The sequence below is a fragment of the Coturnix japonica genome, chromosome 1, assembly GCF_054131305.1.
Source record: "Coturnix japonica strain WE chromosome 1, WE-NBRP24, whole genome shotgun sequence".
NCBI lineage: Eukaryota > Metazoa > Chordata > Aves > Galliformes > Phasianidae > Coturnix > Coturnix japonica.
The window spans coordinates 9,242,805-9,267,087 of NC_140663.1; the positions used below are offsets into that span (position 1 = coordinate 9,242,805).

At 34.5% G+C, this 24,283-nt stretch overlaps 1 protein-coding gene across 6 annotated transcripts in view; it reads left to right on the plus strand.

The window, feature by feature from the left end:
* HGF (hepatocyte growth factor) overlaps positions 1 to 23,929 on the plus strand; it is a 60,615-nt gene extending 36,686 nt beyond the window's left edge. For 3 of the 6 annotated variants that reach the window (XM_015878383.3, XM_015878541.3, XM_085554248.1), the window contains 11 exons: positions 3,304 to 3,478; positions 5,177 to 5,304; positions 6,867 to 6,969; positions 8,905 to 9,044; positions 11,115 to 11,153; positions 11,692 to 11,788; positions 14,626 to 14,700; positions 15,293 to 15,439; positions 16,144 to 16,250; positions 17,985 to 18,130; positions 20,506 to 22,119. In XM_015878383.3, coding sequence (XP_015733869.2) covers positions 3,304 to 3,478; positions 5,177 to 5,304; positions 6,867 to 6,969; positions 8,905 to 9,044; positions 11,115 to 11,153; positions 11,692 to 11,788; positions 14,626 to 14,700; positions 15,293 to 15,439; positions 16,144 to 16,250; positions 17,985 to 18,130; positions 20,506 to 20,676 — 1,328 coding nt within the window. In that variant the 3' untranslated portion in view covers positions 20,677 to 22,119. Of the gene's footprint in view, positions 1 to 3,303; positions 3,479 to 5,176; positions 5,305 to 6,866; positions 6,970 to 8,904; positions 9,045 to 11,114; positions 11,154 to 11,641; positions 11,789 to 14,625; positions 14,701 to 15,292; positions 15,440 to 16,143; positions 16,251 to 17,984; positions 18,131 to 20,505; positions 22,120 to 22,537 lie in introns of those variants that run through there. The other 3 variants (XR_014948549.1, XM_015878467.3, XR_001558599.3) reach the window with 3 other exon arrangements.
* Positions 23,930 to 24,283: the final 354 nt, after the last annotated feature.

Sequence of the window (24,283 nt, forward strand, 5' to 3'; positions counted from 1 at the left end):
AGAGCATTCTTCCTCACAGTTCAGAAGGTTGAACTTGAACAACAACAAAAAAAGTTTTTCTAATAGGATATAAATCTACCTGTCTGAAATTATGTATTGAAATTGTGTATTGATCACAAATTCATCTTCCAACTTCATAAATAATGATTTTCTTAATAAAACAAACAAACAAAACAAACAAACAAACAAAAAAACCACACATGGTAATCCAGGTTCTTATTTTAAAGGCATATCTAGGATGTATATGAGGTGTCTTACTGATTACTGGTGTCATTGTGTGTCTTTCTGAGAAAACTGGTGAGTGTGCTCTCAGAAGTAGGACTCATTCATCAGTGCACTCCTTGCCTTGTATCCATGCTTGGAATTACTGTATTTGGCTGTGTGTGTGACAGGAGTAATTAGCCTCAAGAGCAAGACCAGTACGAGTGAAGATGACAATTTAAGCTGTAGTCGTAGATAACTTGGACATTTCTTAAAGTTTGGCAACTGTATTATGGTCTGCAGAACACCTCTGTAATGCCTAGTAAGGCAGTCAATTTTCTACATGCTGTTGCATGTCTCTGTGTGTGTCCAGTTTACCCTTTGTTCCTGTGAACAGGGAGACAGTTCCCATAGTATCTGTGGAAATCACCAGCTGAAATTGTTGAGGCTTTTTTGATCATTTCTCAGCTTCTTCTGGGATTCAAAAGAAAGAATGGGAGAAGTTGTTTCTGAGGACCAAAGTCAAGAGAACTTCCGGTTTAAATTTCAGAATTATATTTCAGTAATATTTTTTTTTGTATCATTTTTCATATTTGAAAACTAGAAGTTTCCAGAAAATAGAGGTGGTCTCGCAAGAAACCTTGTGGAATGATAGAACTGATTTGTTAACTCAAATTAAAAATATTTTAAAGATCCTCTTCATTACTCAAATTCTCACTGAGATGTGCCACAAAATAGTGGGAGTAGATAATCCACCATGCATTATGGATCCTGAAATAATTTCTCTCATAGCCATTACAGTGACTTGGTTTTGCAAGTATTTAAGTGATAATAGGATAGACAAGGTTGTCTGGTTAGAAGGTCATTTAAAGAGAATATTTTAAAACAAATTGATGTAAAAGCTGATCTATATGAAGTTGAGATTTGTATCCTTAGATGAACAAGAAGGAAAACTCTAAAAAAAAAAAAGCTGTGACATTGCTTAAATCAGTTGGTGCATTAGCTGTTTCAATTAAGGTGTGCAATAAAAACAAACAAACAAACAAACAAATAAAAAGCTTGTTCATATAGAGCTTGTTTGGAGTAAAAAACTGCATAACATTGAATTTTCCTGCTATTAGGAAGGCTTTTTACTGGAGTTATACAGTAGTAACTTTGGAATTAGTATGCAGCCAGGATGCCATATGTATGCTGAAATACATCTTGGTGACTGACTTTCTTATTCCAAATTGTATATCTTTTTTTTTTTTTTTTTTTTTTTTTCCCTTTTTCCACTTTTTAAGAAAGAGATGCATATCTTTTTTTCAATGGAAAATAGGTATTTGAACATGGTATAGTGATATTCAATTTAATCAGTTTCAGAAGTTTTAAGAATATAATTCCAATTTTTTTTCATACCCTAGTGATAGTAGAAAACTGAAATATGCAGCTGCTTATTTCTAATAGATGTACAAATTTGTCCTTTGTTGTTTTTGCCATTGTCCAGTTGTTTATAAAATGAATACTAATGATTAAAAATCTCGCTACAAGTCCATTTGACGACTTGACTAGAAAGACTGCATTTATCAGCTTGCAGAAGTCTGCTTGTGACACCCTTTGTGATTTTATAATTGACAATCTCAATGAAACAGGTCAGCATTTGCAGACAAATCACCTTGGAAAGGAAGGACAAAAAGTTAATTTGACATTGAAACTGGATGTAAAAATATCAGACAGATGAAGAGAAAAAGGCAAAAATTCTGTATCATGTAGAAATGTATAATTCAATTCAAACAACTTGACGTTATCCTCTGACAGAGAAGTGGTCTTTAACATAGAAGATTAGACAGCAAATCAACCAAACCCATCTGTTATGACATTTGGTTTCCTGAAGAACCATATTCTCCACAAGTTCACAGAACTGGCTAAAGTTAGTAGGCATGAACTATATATGAGTAAAACACAGGAATATTTTTCTAGTTACTGGACTATTTGAAGAAAAGTAATTTGAAAAGTTTATTAACATACTTACTGCTGACAACAATACTTTAGGATAATTAATAAATTTATTCTTGTAAAAAACAGCAATTACAAAAAGATGAACAGTTACTTAAAATAAAAGTCTTATGTTGAGAGCTTTTGGGGGCACTGCAGAAGCATTATTGTAGTGTATTTAGTTTTGTATTACTTTGTATATAGCTGATGCAATATCTGTGCCATTAATTTTCAATTATGAAGATTGCATAAGAAATAGAAAGACTTTCAAGTTATGTGAATGAGTCATTTCAGAAACCACTGTTTTTCTGAATTTAGTTCAAGGCAACCCACACCAGGATGAATGCAGAGTATATCAACATCTGTAAAAGATCTTGAGTCTGATGAATTTTCTTGGTCTTTAAAACATTTGTCTCTCTTTAGAGAATAATGATCTTTGATTTCCAAAAGCAAGGCTATTTTTTTCTCCAAATATATGAGGCATACAAAGAGAAGCTTCAAGGAATATTTAGCATGTTACTTTAGAATAAGATTTATCTCTCTTTTTTTTATTTATTTTATTTTATTTTATTTTATTTTATTTATTTTATTTTATTTTATTTTATTTTATTTTATTTTATTTTATTTTATTTATTTTTTTATTTTCATCGTTTCTATGACTTGATATTCTGGGAATTCTTTGGAGAAAACCAGTTAGGTTATTCTCGTCCTGCAAACATGTTTTAATATATTTAACAGTGTGAACATGGGTCATACATGTTGTGTGTTGTATAAAGCTAAGCAAAAGAAAAAAAAAAATTGCTGAACTAATACTAACTATTAAAACTAACAATAACTAAGAATATTGCCTGACTTTCAGTGTTATAGAATGAGTGTCTAAACATTCCTAAACATTACACAGCTATTAGATTCTTGGCCTGCAAGTGGGGAAACTAGCATAAAGCCTACTACCTATTCTGATTTTACAAATGTTGTCAATGGGAAGAGGAGATCATTATTCTTTAAAAGACAGATTGACAAAGGACTTCAGTTCCACAATTTGGAATGCAGTGTAGATTTCAAACCCTACATCCTGATCCGGGATCATTTTTATGAAAACAAAACAGCATCTCTTCTCTGCATTTGCAGATGTTGGCATCCTGAACAGCACAGAGGCAGTGGCTGAGACAACAACATGCATCCAGGGGCAGGGTGAGGGCTACCGTGGCACAGTCAACACTATATGGAGTGGGATCCAGTGCCAGCGGTGGGACTCCCAATTTCCTCATCAGCACAACATCACTCCTGAGAACTTCAAGTGCAAGTGAGTAGAGACAATGAGTGTTAATGCACTTGGCTAAGAACAATTCCTGCTGTTTTTTAAAATTCACACTGCCAAAGTAGGCAGTGGGATCCCTGTCCCTCACTCTGCACATACATTTCTTTCTGGAAAATATTTGAATCTGGGAAAATAAATTACTCTTGTCTCAAAACATTAGATCTAGGTGAATTTAGGTAAAAATGTTGGTGTTTTTGTTTTTCAATAAACTTTGGCAATACTTTTAAAATATTTTTTTTCAAAAAAAATAAAAATTGACAATACTTGGTATTTACAATATTTGACAACACTTCTTTTATTTTCCATGTTTTTAATCATATTTTTTTTCACTTACTTACTAAATGTATTTACACAATTAAAACAGATTTTACCACTGGGCTTCTAAGTTTATGTAGAGTACATAAAAGGAGTGATACATTCACAGCATGTGAATCATCTACTTTTTTTTGGCAGTTAAGTTACCTTAATCATAATCTTTCAGACTTTTTTTTTTTTTTAATTTTTTTTTTTTTTTCACTGAGCATAGAAGAAACCTAGCTAATTAGCATTGAGTCAAAGTTTACACTTCAAGTCTTTATAAATACTATATATACATATATCTGTGTATATATATTTAAATAACTGTCTTTATTTCTGGCTGCCAGCAAATAGGAAATGACCCTGAAGCTCCTCTGTTAATTGTAGTGCCATCTTGAATTGACTTGTACATTTGTGCTTGAGCATGACCCCACAGCATTCCTCAAACAATCTACCATTTAAATCAGTCTGTGCTGTACCTGTGCTGCAGGTTTAGGTCCTTATGTGGTTTTAACAGTTTTCCTAACAGTATAGTGGCTAAAACATTAGGACTTTTTCTTCAGCTGATGTCTGAGTGCATTGTAGCTATTTAGGACTATAGACTGAGTAAAATTAATGGAATCAAGTATATGGATGTTCAGAACACAGAGGAAGAATTACAGCATTAGACCAATTATTTCCATAGTCTGTTATCAGTAAGTGATGCAGATGGAAAAATGCAATGAAATATGGCATTGCAGAGAACATAGCAACAAATGTCAGGAGATGAAAAATAAAACATTTAAGAGGTTTGATTATTTAATTCAAGCTGCATGATACATTTAAATATGTTCCCTTGTGGCCAACTTTAAATTTAACAGCTGTATAGGATTTCAATGTACTTTTTTTTTTTTTTTTTTTTCCCATGTTCTAAGATTCAGTTTCTTAAATGAATCACTGACAATCATAAGGACTTTGTTCCTCTAAGCTCAGCAGATCCATTGAAGCACAGGGAATTTTAAGCACTCTGGTAATGTTTGTGTTTAAAAGCACTTGTAATGGATTGCAGGTGTATCCAATGTCAGCTCGCATGCAAATTCTGATGGAGAATCCTGAATAAAAATAAGCTATATTGAAAATATTGTTAATCTTCAAATGCAATCTCATAGCTAGTCAAAACATAAGTCCACTGAAAATGAATTCCCATAATCATTTTCTCATTACAATTACTACATTTTCTGGTATATGTAATCTTACTGCTTCCTCAACTCCCTGCACTTGACACTGATCAAGTTGCACACAGACCTTTAGGAGCCTTTATTATTACTAATTCATAATAAAATCTGATAGAATGCATCAGTGGTTTTAGGTGATCCCCTCTGTGAGCTAACATATTTATTTTTATAGGGATTTGAGGGAGAACTACTGTCGAAATCCAGATGGATCTGAATCACCCTGGTGTTTTACTACTGACCCAAACATCCGGGTTGGTTATTGCTCCCAGATTCCTAAGTGCGATGTATCAAATGAACAAGGTAACAGAGGGAAAGGTGATAACATGATCTTAAGTGAATGCTGTACTGTTCCAAATGGTAGATTTGCAAGCATGAGAGCTGGAGTAGCTGATCTCAGTACATCTGCATTACACCTGTGTAGTTATGCTTTAGTGTTATTTGCATACTTGGGATTCATCATGGTGTAAATGAGATTCATTTCTCAGTTCATGTTTCAGTTCCAGCAGGGAAAGTTGCAGCAAAGATTTGCTGTTGGATCTGATTTTTAGACTAGTTTAATCTTAACTCTATTACCACTCTTAATTTGGAAGGCCTTTCCCACAGCTGAGATGATTTCTTATGATTTCTTGGTTAGCTTCTTTCTTTTTTGTGTGTATAAGGACGTGAACATTTGTTATTTTCCCCATATAGCCCCTTAACTAAAAGACTAAAAGAAATCCCACATGGGATTTCCCATATACCCTGAGAACTCATATCAACCAAGATATAACCTGAGTTTCAAACTTGTAATCTGTTACCTCGTGTGCCCCAGTGGTGCAGTGGTAGGAATGACGCTTTGCAACACCGAGGCCCGGGTTCAAATCCCCCTGTGGTGCAAGTGGTAGAAGTGCCGCTCTGCTACACAGGAGGCTCCAATCCCAGGGGTTGGACTCAATGATCTCTAAGGTCCCTTCCAACTCGCATGAGACTATGATACTATGATGATGATACCTTACTTAACCATATATTAAAGTTGGCTACTTTAGTTTTTAAATAATATATCTCTTAAGATATAAAGAACCACAACTGCAAGAATTCAGTTAGAGCAAGGGTTATGTTTTTACTTTCATTTAGTAGTGGGATTTTTTGTTTTTGTTTTTTTTTTTTTGTTTTCTTTTTTTTTAAGTATCAGTTATTAAAAAGTAAAAATACTGATGAATATGAAATGAAACGCTTAATACAGAATTCTTTAGAGTAATGCTCATTTTAAATAATCTTCTTGAAAAGTCTCAGAAAAGCTTGTGATTAAAGATTATGAATTAAACATGACTTCTACTGGAGGCAACAGGCAAGATTCTGAATTTCATTAAAATTGAAGTCGTAGATTTTTCAATTTTGCCAAAGTAGAACTTAAATCGAGAATTATGTTCTATAGCCAATATCCAGAGTTTACGTGAAGGTAGGTTGTTGAAGATAGGCAGGTGGAAAACCTGTTTTTGAGAAGGGAGGATAAAAGATAGGGTTTGCTTTGTTTTGTATAAAACGGCTCTTGACAACTTTCAGAACATTCGGTGCAACCATTATAAATTATACACAACATAACTACTTTTGAAAGAAAATGTCCCAATTTATCCATGCAAGATGACATTTAAAATGCTACTGTACTGAGAACAAAGGCCTCAAGCAAAAGATTATGTATCTAAATTTGAAAACTCTGCCATGTTCTTTCTCATTTGATTTATACTGATGCCTGATTTATATCATAAAGTGTTTGCTACATGTAAAACTTTAATTATTGGAATTAATGATGGAAAGGAAGAGTTTTCTGCTCAGTGTTGCACAGTTGCCCTCCACTTCTCTTTGTCTCAACATTTCGTATTCAGATTGTTATCGTGGCAATGGAAAGAGTTACACGGGGAATCTGTCCAAGACAAGATTTGGACTAACTTGCTCCACATGGGACAAGAATATTGAAGACTTACGTAGGTGAGTACATACAAAAGAGATTGTTCAGTGAGTCCTGAATAAATACTGACTCCAGATGGCATCTCAATTTCTTTTGCAGTGATTCTAAAATAACCCCATATGCCCCGAAACTCCTTCCTTTCCTTTCCTTCCCTTCCCTCCACTCCTCTCCCCTCCCTCCTCTTTTTTTCTTTCTTTTCATGACTTTTCATGACTTTTCATGACTTTTCCTGACTTTTCCTGTCTTTTCCTGTCTTTTCTTGTCTTTTTTTCTTGTCTTGTAGTGTCTTGTTAAAATATATTACACAACATGTCTTTTTTCAAACTAACCACTAATTGCAGGCTTTGGGATGTTTCTTAGTGTTTAGTTTACTGGTCGCATTTTCCTCTTTGGCCTTGAAAGGTTTTTTTGTTTGTTTGTTTTTGTTTTTTGTTTGGTTGGTTTTTTTTTTGTTTTTGTTTTTTCATATGAGAGAATAGCAGGAATGAAGCAGGAAATGGTCATGTTACATTTGCTCAATATTTATATTTATATTTTTCTAAGTTCTGAAAACCAGAAATTCCTGAGCAATTTGATCTCTTCTCTTAGCTCATCCTGTTTGAAGCAGGATGTTGGACTTGATACCTACTGAGTCCCCTGCAAACTGAAATTGAACTGTGAGTCTAAAATCTAATGACACTGTCATTAAGTGCCATTAAAGCAAATTACAGTTTCTACTGTTTATCACTGCTTTGGCTTCTGAATTCTAAGCAGTGGAAATAGCAAGTTTGTTTAACTTACCTGCTAAGGCAAGAATGATTCAGCAAAAATTACAAAAGACTTTCTCAATTACTCCAGGATCCTCATTGTTGTCTCTGTTCAGAAGTGTAGATTAATAAATTTCAGGAGTAATAGGATCAATGTAAGTCAGTAAGTGAACCTTCAGGAAAGCTATGTTACAAAAAACAAAAAAACAGAAAAAACCATTTTTCAGTGGCACTGTCTGGAATCACAGGCTGGACTATGTGTTATTTACCCTACCCAGGGTCAGAGACAGGATATATATTCCAGCCTACTTACTATCTAAAGGAGGAGATTTAAGACTGGGACTTCAGAGAGCTCAGATATGTTCTCAGTTACCTGTGAAGGATACAGCTTGAACCTTGTACCAACTGGATGTATGATGCAGGTGTATTCATGAATACAGATCAGCCTTTCTTCTCTTACTGCCACTAATTTTCCACCCAGGAAAGACTGGGAAATTACCTGTCTTACCTTAGCAATTACTCTGGTTTGGGAAAGTCAGAAGTAGTGCACCTGGTTGTTTATGAGCTTAGAGGGAAGCAAAGCTGTAACTTAAGTAGTCTGTATGCTACTATCTGACAAACCAAAATAAACAGCTTTCTCCACTTCAGATCATCACTCTGCACTTTCACCTTTAGTTAAATGCTTTGTGTAGGTCTGCTGCTTAGATCACTTATAACTAGAATTTGAGCCATTCCATTCATGTTTCTCCTTGCCTGTTGCTTTGTCTGCTTAACTTCCTTGCATTTTGCTTCCTTTACCTGCAGTTTAGTTTTCCTCTATACAGTATCAGTGTTCTCTTCTGCTAACCTGCAGGGAAAAGATACATAGGTTCCCAGGCAGATTTGCTGAATGCAGCATAAGCACTGTTCAAATCAGTTTAAAGATTTCTCCTGCAGGTATACATGGATTTAAGTTTGAATGAGAGGTCTAGAAATCTCCCAGCTGTCCACTGGATTCAGTGCTTAAAATACTAACCAGAGGAAAGTTGGACACAGATCCAGCAAATATTTGTCTCAGCTTCCCTTTGATTTTAACCAACTCTGAACCCTACCTGCAGGCTCAATCAGCTAATATTACAGTGCAGAGCAAAGCAATATTTAACCTCTGAAAATCTCAGTTATAGCATAAAGTTTTTCAGAACCTTGATTTATTTTTTTTTCCCCCTATAGGCATATACAAATATTCAGAGAACCAGATGTTAGTAAACTGAAGAAAAACTACTGCCGCAATCCAGATGATGATTTTCATGGTCCCTGGTGTTACACAGATGATCCTCTCATTCCCTGGGATTACTGCCCTATTTCTCGATGTGAGTACTTATGATGCCTCAGGCACTGTCAGCTGTATTCTCAGTAAAGATGTGGTATGTATATACATTTCCATTGTCGTTTGTGGCAGCAGAAATAATGTAACTCAAGAATCAAGAATCAATTGTGCATGACTGAGAAGGACTGGAGGAAGCTGCTTCTGAAATATATGAACAAGAAGTCCTTTTCCTTAACCAGCTTGGAGATTTCAAGACATATTTATAAAGTAGGAGCATAAAAGCTCTATTACAGATGGTCATTTTCCAGCAGATCTAGCTATTGAATGAGGGCTGGATGGAGACAATGAATTGTCTAGTGGTCAGAATGCTGGCTATGGCCTTAAGAAACCCAGGGACAGAAGCTATCTGTGCTGCAAAAGCTTCATAGTCTGTCTGTGTGTTCTGAATTTGTGCTTAGAGTGAGGATAGCTCACTATACATATGCTGATGTGTAAATGTCCTATATATATTAGATCCTGCTTCTGGATGCTTGTGGGATGATTTAACTCTTGGCAAAAAATTAGGAAAATCACTTCTTTAAAGTTGCATATTATAAGGCTACATAGCATAACTAAACAGAAATAAAAATCATGGGGAATTCAGTAATAAGCTGGATCTAGGTGGGGGAAAAAATATGGAATTATGCCTAAGAATGTGCAATTCACATGTAGATTCAAGATTTTTTTTCATTACTTCCTATTTCTAAATCACTTACCTATATATTATGGGAGGACATTTAAATGGTAACTTAGACTTTTGAATTGATATGTCTGTGATGTCTAGAGTTTGAGGATGATGTTAAATCTATTCTTAGCAGCAGTTTGCTGCATTTCCTCATATTCTGAACTACAGTATCTTTAAGAGATGATGTAAGAAGTTGTACGTTTCTGTGTGTGTGTGTTGTTTTGTTTTGTTTTGTAATTTAAGTGAAGAGTAAACAAATCACGTGAAAGGTTATGTGGATGAAGAACAATAACTGAAGAAATATAAATTTTATTCACTCAGTCCAAGTTTTTTATCTCAACTTATCAATTCCTAAGGAAGTGTTCACAAAAGCCACTTGTAGAGTAATGCCTGTATTGTCAGCTGTGGTATTACAATTTTTGGATTCAAATGCCAAAGCTGGAATATGTCTGTTTTAGAACTGTAAGTTGTATGGAGTAGTGTTAAACTACAAGAGCTTGCTTTCACACTAGTAACCAGTTTAACTGATACAGACAAAATGTTGGCAATTGCCAACTCTACTTGGTGACTTTAACCAGGCTGCTCAAACTTTGTCGTACGTATAGGCACAGGCATGTATAGATACATATACATGTACATCTTTATACACATGGAAAATAACTATATACATAACCATATAACTTTACATATATATACAGATGATGACGGAAATGGAGTTACATGAGGCAGCTTAACATTTGTTATTTCAAAGTTTCCGCAGCTGCACCCATACATCTAGCGCATACCACTGGGCAACAACTGTAGACTTTACTGGAGGCAAAACTTCTGAATAAAATTTAAGCAACTTTCTTGTAACTGCATTGTTACTTGGACTAGATGAAAGAACAAAGCCAGAGTTTGGGGAGCACATCTTGATAAAGATAAGTTCATGCTGAATGCAACATTAACTTTTGAAGTTTCAAAGATATTTAGGGCAATTAGAAAAATTCTTCAAAACTGATCTGGATTAAATCATACTACTTCTACAGTTTCTGAAAACTTAGAGAAAAAATCCTGATTTCTTTTCTCTGCCTTGTCATGTTTAACTGAAATGTAGAAACTGAACATGACAGATAGTCTGATGTATTCAGGATTCAGCCAAGAAGAAAAATGCTTGAAACTTCTGTTGCAGAATGTTTAATTCTTACTCCTTTCTATTGGAATGAAATCCTTCCATCTTGTTAAATCTTGTCAAATTGTAATTTTTATAGAGTATTACTGAAACTACTGCTGTTTTAAACTAAATGAAATATTAAAATTAACAATATGCCATTTGCTGTTTGTATGACTATATTCAAGTATAAGATGTGTTTTAGTTTTGTATTAAGGATATCTTATTTGTCTGTCTAGGTAATGGTGACACAACTCCTACTACAACCAGTTTGGATGGTAAGTTAGTTTGCTGATTTACTGTGCATTGCATGTATTTTGTCTTCCAAGACTAGCCATTTATTTTTTAGTGAAAATGAAAAACAAACAACAACAATAACAATAACAAAATACAAAACAAAACAAAACAAAAAACAAACAAAAAAACCAGTTGAAAAATAGAAAATATACATAATGGAAAAAAATATTTTTACAAAAGACAAATGTAGAATTGCTTTATTGCATTTTTTATTCTCATCTTTCTGTCTTGCAAAGGGTGAGATATTGTAACAACTTTCATTATTTGCTTTATGAATATGGAAATGCTTGTAATAAATTTTAAAAGGTGTTTATTTCTTTTAATATTCCTGACTGAATCTATATGGACTGAACCGAACTTCTTTGAAGTAGTTTTGATGTGTTAGTAATATACTTCATTAGCTCAGTAAAGAGTACACTATCCATGATAAATATTGACCTTCTTGTGGTCCTTATGTGTAACTGTACAGGTTTCCTACCGCTGTTTTTAGTAAAATGTGATCTCTGGACCTGCTTTCAGATACTGTCATTCCTTGTGCTTCAACAAAACATTTGAGAGTTGTAAATGGAATCCCAACACAAACTAACGAAGGATGGGTGGTTAGTTTGACATACAGGTAACTATCATGTTGATAAGGACAATGCGTCTAGTAGGATGTTGTTTTTTTCAAACTGTAGAAAGCATTGATTGGAATAAGAATGCTTCTAAAATGTAGCTAAATCCTATAAAGACATTTAAAAATTAGCAATCCTGGGACATTTGGTAATTCCATCTTGTTACATATTGCTCCACCAGTGAAAAGGTTCTATGTTCATTATTGCTGAGTTATATGTATGAGCTTCTAAAGCATCCATAGCATTCTGCTCTTTAGATTGGCAACTGCATACCTTTTCACATCATTGGCTCCCCATTGAGCCTTAAACTGCTTCTTTTATAGCTTATGGTAAGAAAACTGAGTTTCATGTCAATGTTTAATTTTTAACAGCAGTGCATTTAGGAAAGGATTCGTGATATATACCCATATGTAGTTTTGCTTTCTGTTCTTATCATTTAATGCAATTAAATGGTATTTTGTATTAAAAAATAAGTGGCAACTCTAAGACCTAGCATGCACATCTGGAATTGTGTATTGCATTATGTCACATCTTAGTTTGCTACCGTGTAAAAGCCAGAACACAGAACTGTTGCCTCTTCTGTTCATAACTCATCAGCTAGAAGTGTAAATTGGTAATGAATAACAGGAAATAGATCTCGTGCATCTTTTTTTCCTTGTCTACTTGAGGAAATACAGTGCATGTTATTACTATTAGCTTATGTGTTTTGTCACTGCTTTAAAAACTGTGTTGTAAAGTAGGTATCCACAAATACTCTGGGAAAAAAGAAAACAAACAAACAAAAAAATAAATAAAATTTAAAAATCTATTTTCTGCATTACTTTACTGCTGAAGAAATCCTGTGAGTGGTTACCAGCCCTGGCAATGTTTCTAACTCCTGGGCTGAGATCAGAACTAGAACATTCTAAAAGTTTAGCAGATAGATAGTCCAGAAATAAATTCTAGAGTAACATCATTAGACTAAATAAACAGAAGGGTGGGCTGGAATGCTGAATCTCTGTGGTAAAGCTTATGATGCCATCATTTTTAAAGCAGCCTGAATGACTGGGGAGCATTTTGCCAGGAAAGGAGAATTAAAGCTCGTGCCTAAAATTTAAATAGCTAATAAGAAATAATTTTAAGCTAATAGAAAATGGATTTTGTGTGATACTACAGAATTCCATTAAGCAGATGAGTGCATAAAATACTGAAGATTATTTTATGAAAAAGAGATTCCTGAAATACTCCAGCAGAAAAATATATTTTGAAATATTACATATAAGCATAAAAATGTACTTTTATTGTGTACTGGTACCAGTGAAGCAGGCAGCCTTTTGTATGAAACAGTATCTTGAAGATTCCAAGATTTTTTTTTGTGAAGGATTTAAGAATTCCATAAAGCATGCTGTATCCTAACTTTTAGTCTGCAAAAAACTAGCTGTACATCTCAAAATGGAACTGCAATGACAAATTCTTACTTGTGTTTACAAATTACTGTTCATACTTGGCAACTGAGGTCCACTTCTGAATGTTAAATTAATTAACAATATATTTTCCTAATTATCTGATGCAGATTCTGTTATCAGGAATATTTAAATATATTTGGAGAAATTTCATTCATTTCAGGAAATCAGTTCTGGATTTGTGTTTTGTTTAAATGTGAGGCTTAACATTCTGTACTAGTCAGTCTTGCGAAGCACTAGATGCAATCTTGTGAAGTTATACTAGTGAGTAGTGAAACTAACAGGCAGGAACACATGCTTACACTCCTTCTGTATGAAATGTGTATAATAAAACTCAGAATCATGGAATCTCAGAATCGTTTGGGTTGGAAAGGACCTTTAAGATGATTTAGTTCCAACCCCTTGCAATTGGTAGGGATACTGTCCTCTACTGGAGGTTGCTTAGAGTCATGACTTTATAAAGAATCCAGTCTTTTGGATCCAGCCCCTCCCCCCCCCCCAACCCAACAACAACAAAAACCAACTGAAACCAATCCAACAACAAACAAATGAAAAAACAACACAATAAAAGCAGTCAAGCACCTCTGTTATTCTGATTTCTTTGAACTCAGTGCAGAATCTGGGCTCCTTCCAGCATTTTTTACAAAGTATTTAATCTTTGTTGATTTGAATTTATAAATTGTGAGTTTTTTTGTGTTTTTTTTTTCCACAAATCATTGAAGATTATTATTCATTTTTTTAAAGAGCTGTAGAAAATAAATGTGACTTTGGAGGCACAATGAAGGAAACTAATTAATCTGCATTCCACAGTCATTTTTATTTCTGAAAGAACTGCCAAGCTTAATTGTTGTAATTTTACTTGATATATTATGCTTCAGATTTTCTATAATTGTGTAGGATGTCATATATTGCAGATTGTTTCCAACTGAAGTATGTGCACACAGAAATCTCATAGGATTGGTAACCAAATAGTAACTCTCCACCTTGAGGTCAATGCTTTGTACAATACCTATGTGAAAAATGTTGTTTACATGTGGCAGCTGTCTGGGAACTGTTTCAGTCCAATTGGTATTAAAAAGAGGTTCACTTTTTAAGCATAAATTAAAATATCTCTCATTATAGATCCACCTCTGAAACAACTAAATGAACAGAGTAACTGAATTTCTCTTTTCTCTTGGCTCATGCAAATTGCAGCAAATCTGCAAAGCTGTGCTGCCACATGTATTCAAACTGTGGGATAAAGGGACAGCAAAATGGTTCCACAGGCTGTCATTCAGCCACCTTTCCCTTCACCAGGGGAGTATCTAAGTGAAAGCTTGCAGCAGTGATCTGTAAAGGTTTTGTTTGGGTTGGAAAAGAAGTATCCTTATTTATGTATGTATTTTTTTATTTTACAGGAATAAGCATATCTGTGGAGGCACTCTGGTAAAGGAAGAGTGGGTTCTCACAGCAAGGCAGTGTTTCCCTTCTCGGTACAGTAGTCTGTAGTTCTGCAATATTGAAATACATGCATTTTATGTAACTTAGTAGCACAACACTTGCATTTAAATGCAGGAGTTTTCACTCCTGTTTGTCTTTAACACTGCTCTTTTGATGTCAAAATTCCTGAGAGGCCTTGGTATTTTCAGTTTTTATCATTGTTAATCTAAAAGAAGTCTGGCTGTTTTACACAGAAGTACAAACATTATCCAAGTGTAGTAGTTACGCGGTTGCCTCTTTGTGGAAATAATTTTATGCTTTTTCTGAACTGGACAGAATAAAGTAGGAGTCTTGGGCAAACTTTGAAAAGTTTGAAGGTTTACACTTTCCAAAGATTTTAATGCTTGCATTCTAGTAGAAAACAAAATCACATTTTGGTCACACTTAATGATGAAATTATGCACTGGCTTCAGACCAAAAACTTATATTTGAGGATGTTGATTTTGGAGTAGAAATTGGCAGTGTTAACTGACTTCAAGTAAAGTGTTTGTTAAGATCTTGTAGTATAATCATGTTAAGCAGAGTTCTTTTGGAGTTACTTTATTATCCATGCAGCAAAATCCTAACTTACTTTGCCTAATTTAGTTACAAAGATTTGAAAGACTACAAAGCCTGGCTTGGAGTCCATAACATCAAAGGAAAGGGAGAAGAGAAGCACAGGCAAGTTCGAAATATCTCCCAGCTGGTATATGGTCCGGCAGGATCCGATCTGGTTTTACTAAAACTTAGCAGGTTAGTAGCTACTAGTGCTAATTCCAGGTTTTTCACCTATGAATGAAACTCATCCTAAATAAGAATGACAAATTCAGTTCTGTACTGTTGCAATACTGCAGATGACATTTCTATAGGATAAAATTCCAATTATAAGAAGTTCATGTCAGTTGTTTCTTGGCACAACGCATAAAGCATGAACGTATTAAGAAAATGGATGAATTTCACTTGAAATGTCCAGCAATGGTGGCTCTTTTACTCAGAAATCAGATGTTAATTTTGAAAAATCATGGCTATCTTTTTCCCAATTACCAGGTTTAGCTTATTTCTTTATTTTAATATTCATTGAAAAGTATGTGCTTTCCATTTATAGATTAAATAGCAGATAGCAACTAAGATATCTGTTTACATATAAACTTTCAAACTTTCTCAATATTAAAAAAAGCAATACCTACATATTCAAATGAAATGCCATCATTACTTACTTTTAAGATGAAAAACCAAGTTAAATAACATAAAAGTAGTGACAGTGTTTCAAGAAATCTCTTTACAGTTCACAAATGTAAGACACACACACACTCAAAAAAAAATCATACTCTTCAAAGATGGAAAATAAAGGAAAAGAATTGGCACAATTTTTTAACTTCTGTGAATATTATTTTAAGGATAGACTCTAGAAGGTAAAATAAAAACCATCATATGTACTGTTTGTTTACTCTTTTCAGACCTGCTGTATTGACAAATTTTGTAGAAATAATCCGATTGCCCATTTCTGGATGTACCATACCAGAGAAGACCAGTTGCAGTGTTTATGGATGGGGATACACTGGATGTAAGAAATTATTTTTAAAAACTAAATGAATACGTTGACAACTTACTCCCTTCCTCTTGTCATTATAGGTGAGACTGCTGGTATTGCCTGATGCCACACTTGTCCAACACTTTTCATAATGAAATGCAGTTTCACCTTTTTATTATTATATTTTTTAATTTTGTAAATCTTTATGTATTTTATCAAAGCTAAATTAATGTGAAACATTTTTTATTAATCCATTTTATTTTTTTTTTTTTTTTTTCCCCTTGAGAGAAGACAAAATGATTCAAACATTTCAAAGAACAAACTGCCAGAACAAAATTGATTTACATATTTAAAGAAAAATAAAAAATCTGGCATAATTGTTTTGAAGAGTTCTAAATCTGTTTAGAAAAATTCTGATTCATCCACATGATTATTTCTGTATCTCAAAGCAGACCACGTGGTAGAAAACCAATACAGAATAATTAACGTTAAGATAATTAATGTACACAAAGACAGTGTTAATGATTTACAAGTAGCAGTATGTCTGGCATTTCCTAACTCTTGAGTGCTTGACTTCATAGCCTTACTAACAAGTATTAAACACAGATTCTGTGCAAAGTAAATAGAAATATTTTGTTGAAAAGACATTTATTTAGTCTGGTAAATATTATATCTGGCTCATTATATGTTGATGATAAACTTAATAGCTGTCAGTTAACAATAATTACTGCAGTAATTATTGTACTCAGATGCCGTTTTGCCACAGATCCTTAGATATCCTCTGAAGAGAATGGCTGTCTAAGGGAAGTAGGGCTGGGACATAGCGCAGCGTCACAGGAAAGCTTAGATTAAGAGAATAGATACGGGAATTTACACTGTTGCAGAGTTACATAATACCATAAATACATAACATCCATCATCCAAGGGCTCTGTACCATATTTTATATTCTACTTAATGCAATCCTCATAACATCACAGTCAGGGACAGAAGAATTACTGCATTCATTTTTCTATTCAAGTAAACAGAATAACAATTCTGTGAAAGGCAAAGCTTACACTTTTTATTGATCACTGTGCAGAGAATGGTCAGGTCCAGGCCCTCTGTTTTAATTCTCAGCTTGTACAGACTTGTCCTTTGACATGCGGACAAGAACAAGCTCCATGGGGCTCCTGCTTCCTGACCTTCACACTGATGAGAATGGAGATTGCATTAAGCAGTGTCTCTGCTCTTGCAGGTACAAAGTCATTCAGCATAGCTGAGCCAGTGCAGAATAAGAAAAAAACTGTACTGCTATGATATTTTTCAAGTTAGACATCCTTTCTTAGACCATGGCAGCCACCATTACATGTTAACCCTTGTTTAAGGCAGGCAGTGAAATCCTCGCTCTGCTAACAGGAGTGACAACATTTCACACTTTTCCTGATTTCTGTGATATGCCAAAGCAAGCTGGCAGTAGAATCTACTGCTTTCTTCCAATACTGAAAAACTCTTCAGATATTCTCAGAGAACTAGAGACATGTTCATCAAGAACATTTATTGCAAATTTTGTTTGGAACAAATATAAAAAAATCCTTAAAGGAGAAATTATTGATATCAGTGAGGATGAATAAAAATATGAGTACACTGGGACAAAGTACAGTGAATTAAGTTATGAGAGTAAATTCATCCAGATTGCATCTTCAATGTCTTCAATGTCTTTTTTTTTTTTTTTTTTTTTTCTTTTAACCTAAAATAGAATAAAGTCTGTATTCTCTTTTCAATCCTAGTAGCTAACTATGATGGCCTTCTCCGGGTAGCAAACCTGTTTATTCTGGGAAATGAGAAATGCAACCAGTATCTCAAAGGGAAGATCACTGTGAATGAGTCAGAAATCTGTGCTGTGGCTGAAACCACTGGTGCTGGGCCTTGTGAGGTAAATATTACATTTTATAAGAGTGTATTAAGAACCGTCATTACTTTTTCTTCCTGTGAAATAATTTATTTTTTATTTTATTTATTTTTTTAATAATTATTCTCTCTACATCAAACTTATATACAAAAATTGTATACGAATCTTCTGCATTAGAAAATGATCTGTGTTTCTAATTATGTATTTGCTGCTAAAGTGAGGGAAGAAGTTTCTTTCTGTAAGTTACTTTCTGCTACTACTCGTGTTTAATAGACTTCAGTACCCAAACACTTTGCTAGATTGAAATAAATTTGTTGCCTGTATAATAAGGACTAAAGTAAGTTGTGTGGTAGTAACAGCAATTTATTTTGATTGAGCAGCAACTAAGGTTTCGAGCAAATTGAACTCCTTAGCTAGATGAGGATTTCCATGCAACATCCAAAACAAGCAAACAAACAAAAACAAAACAAACAACAACAATAACAAAATGTTCACTGCTTAGTGGAGTTAATAAAGTTATGAAATATACAGAAAGATCCAAAAACGTACTGAGATACAGTATTATTCAGAGGAGTGAGTAGTTTGGTCTCCCTAAGAAAACCTGAGCCATATCTTACTGAGTAGAGGAGAAAGTGATGCTTTGGTAATAATAGAGTTTAATACAGTTGGTTTTCTTGGGACTAGCATTGATGGAGAAAAGACATCTGCGGAGAAATGGTATAAATCATTAGTTATAGGAAGACATCTTTTTTTTGTGTGTTGAAAATCTGTCTGATGAGGTGATATCTAGAAGGAAGGCAGTCCTGAGTATCATAATGCATTTAATATCTGGAGAAAAATATGATTTCCTAGCACTAATGTGAATTATTCCCTACCCATGGATACTACCAACCCATAGGAGAAACAGTTCTTCATCAAGATTAAGTCTGTTCCATTTACTATTAATATATCACAGGATCCACTTTATTACTACATTTATTTTTTCCTTAAAAATTAAATATTTCATCTTAAATGGGCTCTTAGACATGTGAAGTTTTATAAATGAAACATCTGGATGGAGGCCTGTTGGGGATCCTGCATTTTGTTTTCCCTTACAATGAGAAATCGACTGATTAGTATTAGCAATCAGTCTTAATCAATGTACGGTTTTCTGCTCCCCTTTGAAGCCATTTTCCTCACTAAAGAATAAGCAGAGAAACCAAATCAGATTGGCAGATAAAACTCCACTCTTGAAAGTGTTTTATGAGTGGCTTTGATGATACTGACAATTGTTTATTGTTTATAATCTGCTGCCAGCTAGAAAAACAAAACCGAAAAAGAAATAAAGGTCAAACATCAAATCATAGAATCATAGAATGGTTTGGGTTGGAAGGAACCTCAAAGTTCATCTAGTTCAAAACCCATACTGTAGGCAGAGTTGCCAACCACTAAATAAAGCACGTTGTTGTTTGCCTGCTAAGCCAGAGAAGAGTCCTAAACATTAGCTTTTATTTTTTGAAACAGTATCTCACTATGTGATACAAATATTTACTAGTTCTGCCTAGTTTTGCAGCTAGTTTACTTGATTCAGTATAAATTTCACCTGGATTAATACTGCAGTGTCTGTGTTCAAGTCCTGGTTCTGTGTGAATGAATCTAAATTACAATTTCATAGTAAAAGCCCCACTATATGGCTTACGCCTATGACCCCAGAAGTCCATTTAGAAGTTTCCTACTGCAGTCACAATACTACTCAATACCCTACTACTCAAATTAGGCAAGTATGGTATCATACTTACTTACATTACCTTACTAATAGGACCCCTATCAGACCACCTAAATTTTCTTTTTCTAAGCCTAGACCGAAGAGGAACACTGATGACCATCTCAGTCTGTCAATACAAAGATTGCTTATTCATCTGTATGCTATGTAGGTTTGGTCATTGCTGCAAGAATAATCCAAATCTTCTGATAAGTCTCAGGGCTATAACTGTGATAATCTCCCATGGATTTTGTATTTTGTACTATTTTGCCAAGTCAACACAAACTACAAATGCACAGAGCAAAAACCTGATCTTTACATGGCCACAACCACTACAACCACTGCTATTCCTCATGAGGTAGCTACCTCATGATTGCTATCAAATTGTTTGTTTGTTAAAACAAATAAAGGTCAAGCACTGTCATTTCTTTAGTGAAATGAATGAAAAAAAGATATTAGAGGCTGGGTTTTGTCCTGTGGCAAAGATAATTTTACTGCCTGTTCACTGAGCTTTGTCCAGCCCAAGAGAAAGCAAGCAAGCAAGCAGTAGGGGGTAGATAGGCACTGTGGGCACTGTGTCTTGAAGCATTTTAGGTGATGTTCTTTTTTTTTTTTTTTTCTTTTTCAAATTAATTTTTGTTTTCTTTCTCTTCCCTAGCGTGATTATGGTGGTCCCCTGGTTTGTGAACAAAACAGGCTAAAAATAGTAGTGGGTGTCATCGTTCCTGGCCGTGGATGTGCCATTCGCAATCGTCCTGGGATTTTTGATCGAGTCTCTTATTACTCCCGGTGGATACACAAGATTATGATGACCTACAGAAAACCCTGAAGAACTCAACAGCTTCCATTTACAGAGAGATTTTGGACAGCATAGAATTAAGGTGTAATGTAAAGATCAACCATTTTTAAACTACTTGATAGTCAAGTTTGTTGAACTTCTTTTAATATTTATGGGTGTTATTGGTGTTTTGTCTATCAGTGTTGTTTTATAAATATTGAAGTAACTTACAGTATATGCAAGTATGGTGACATATCTCCTGAAGATACTTGAATGGGTAAAAAATTTTGCAAAGATATTATTACTGGATGATTAATGGTTTTGTACAAAAAGATCACATGACCTTTTTTTTTTTTTTTTTTTTTTTTTTTTTGCTGCTCTTCAGATTATCTTAGAAGGAGTAACATATTATAGCTTTATTTAACACAACTTCTTTTTATGAGCCATACACTTCTCTTCAGATATGACAATAGTTCTACTGGGAGATGTATAAATCTATCAAAGACAGCATACATGATCCTATTTCTCATACCCCCTTAAGAGAGGTCAAAAAATGGCAATATTCCATTACAAAAATCATCCCTTTTGACATTAATCTTTTCATTGTTAACAAACTTTGACAAGACTTCAATCAGTGGAGTTCTCACAGAAGTCAGTATCACTTCCTGTTACACAGTGCTTATAGGCTCTATTTCTGTACTTGGTCCCTTTCGTGTGAAGGTGGTCCTCTAAGAGAAATCTCAAAAAACTCTCTGGATGTGCAAAGAGATGTTGAAATGAACTCGTTAGCAAACTGTTGATTAGTTGTTCAAAGTCACAGAACTAACTGTGAATTTACTGTGTAAGAACGTGTATCTGATCGGATTTGAAAAATTAGTCTTGATTTGCCACTGATGGACTTTTGCCACTAAAAGGTATTTAAAATAAATATGTCCAAATCCTTCTCAAGAGGTGTTGAAAGGATTCTACATATTTATTTAAAAGTAACTTTGATGACAGGAGGGAAAAAAAAAAAAAAAAAAAAGTTGATTCTGGCACCTGGATGAAAGACAGTAGGAGGAAAATTAGGTATATATTGAAAAACTTTTCAAGGACTTCAGATATGTAATAAGATTTTACCTAAATCTAGTCAAAAAAGTGTCCTTGGTATAGTCCCTTTCAGGGCAATAAAATTATTGCAGGGAGATGATCTTGTATAAAATAGGGAAAACATCTAGTAGTTAAGCACCTTGTGTTTCTTGCCTGCATGTAGATCTATCATTTCCCTTTATGTTGATTTGGAAAAGGGACAAATAATCAGCATCTGTGAAAAGTGCATGTTCTGTTTTAGATGTGTAACTGTATGTCTGGAATTATTATACAGTTAGCAGATGGCAATACAATAAAAATTGTGCCCTGGTGGCGCAGTGGTAGGAATACCTCTTTGCAACACCGGGGCCCAGGTTCGAATCCCCCCTGTGGCACATGTGGTAGAAGTGCCGCGCTGCTACACAGGAGGCTCGAATCCCGGCATTTGGACTCGATGATCTCTAAGGTCCCTTCCAACCCACACAAGACTATGATACTATGATACTATGAGTATGTTATAGGTGGCACCGACAACCCTGTAAATTCTAGGAAGCGGATACAACACATATCCAGTTATTTTTACTACTGTACATGCAATTGCGTAAGTAACTGCACTATTACTTCACTTGTGACAGTGTAATTGTATATGTTTCCAGCAGCAAGTTATAAGGTATATAGATCATATCTAACTGCATAGCCTCTAAGCTGACATGATGATGTAGACATATAAAAGAACATTTTATTTCACTCAAAAGACGCAGGGCTGAATTCTGCCCTGGCAGAAAGAAACCATGTAATGGGAAGCCATTCTCATATTAACTCACCAAATTATTTTCTTCATCAGTGCACTTTGGCTACAGTGAGACTCAAATATGCTTACATCTCCTAGTCAACTAGGATGAATTTCAACCCAAGCTTAAATGTCCTGGCTTGCTGAGATTTGTGTCAAGCATCCAGCAACATCTACTGGTGCATAGGAAGAAATATTTTAGGAAGTAGAGCATCTGCAATTCCTCTTGATGTAAATAGTTTCTTTGGAACAGAAGCAACTTCCCTGTACTGGAGACCTGAAGGTGTGAATGCTACATGGACAGTCTATTTATCCTGGCTGGTTCTGAACCCTTCATATTCCTTTTTGTCTCTCTTACTCACTGGCTTAAAGAGGGCAGGATTTAGCCTTTGTATTTACAATTAATTATTGCCATTTATGTAAAGACTGTATTCTTACTAAGTATATACTGAACACAGCATATTGAAACAATTAACTTTTTGAGAGAGACTTTTGAAAAACTCCAAGTGAGTTTTGTTTTCAGTCAGTAGAATGTGGATAAAATACATAATTCCATGTTCACTCTTTGTACCCTAGGAATTGTTATGTGCTCCCTGTATTACATGTGCTGGTGTTTTGTTATGTCTATCTGAAAAATTAAATCTTAAAATATTTTAGTTATAATCTTCTGCTGTGCAGAAGACTGTGATTTTTATATATATATACACACACGCATATATATATATGATTAAAAAAATACTGTTTTTTGTTAGACAATGTGTAAGGATTTTTACCTGTTTGCTCTGGGCATCACCTCAGTAAAATAAGTTGGGCAGAGTTGATGCTCCAGAACTTAACATGTTTGTATGCACTTGCTTATCAGGTGCTCTTGCTCTCCCTATCTATATGGAGAGCACACGAGACTCTGAAAAGCAAGGAAGAGAAGAATAATGATACGTGGTAATGAATTTGTACTTCATTTATTCCTGTGAATATTTCTTGTTGGTACCAATGGTACCGTGCCAGGCAACTGTTATAACAACAGGATTCTCTTAAGAAAGGACACTCTACAGATATTCATTCATTGTTCTAACATTTCTCTATATAATAACAGGTGGGCGTACTTTGGTACCCATCTAAATTTCTGAAAAGCCTCTTATTAACTTTTGTGGGATCTGGACTTTACTTTGCAGATGTGATTTTGTTCATATTATAATTAAGGGATACAGAACCTAAACTCTTATCTAGGGACGTTCTAAAATTCCTTTGAATTTCATCTTCCTTTTCCTAGCTGCAACATAGATTTATGGACTCTGAAAAGGGTAATAACTGGATACAAAATTTTCAAACCTAAGACCTGAGTTTTAGCTGCTGAAGTAAGTTTGACTCAATGACTGATTTTCTTTGGGCACTGAAACTGGCTGACACTTCTTTGTCTCCTTAATGAAAACATTTCTTCCTTTAAAATATATATATATATATATTTTATTTTTATTTTATTTTATTTTTTTCCCCTCTCTTTTCCCCTCCTAAATCTAATGATCCTCAGAGAAACTATAGCTCTCACTGGTAATATACTGGTCCAAATCTTTGCTGCTACGGCCAAAATCTTCTGTAATTTGAAAATAAAATTCTCCCAGGCATTCTGCAGACCTTTGCTGTGTGTAATGCCAGTGTACTTGACAGAGCTACTCACTTGAGTTAGGGTTTTTCAGACAAGGGCCCAAATATACTTCTGACGGTCAAAATCTACTCAGGCAAAATGTCCCTTGAAATCAATGAATGTGATTATCAAAGTAGGGGCTGAAATTTGCTCAATGC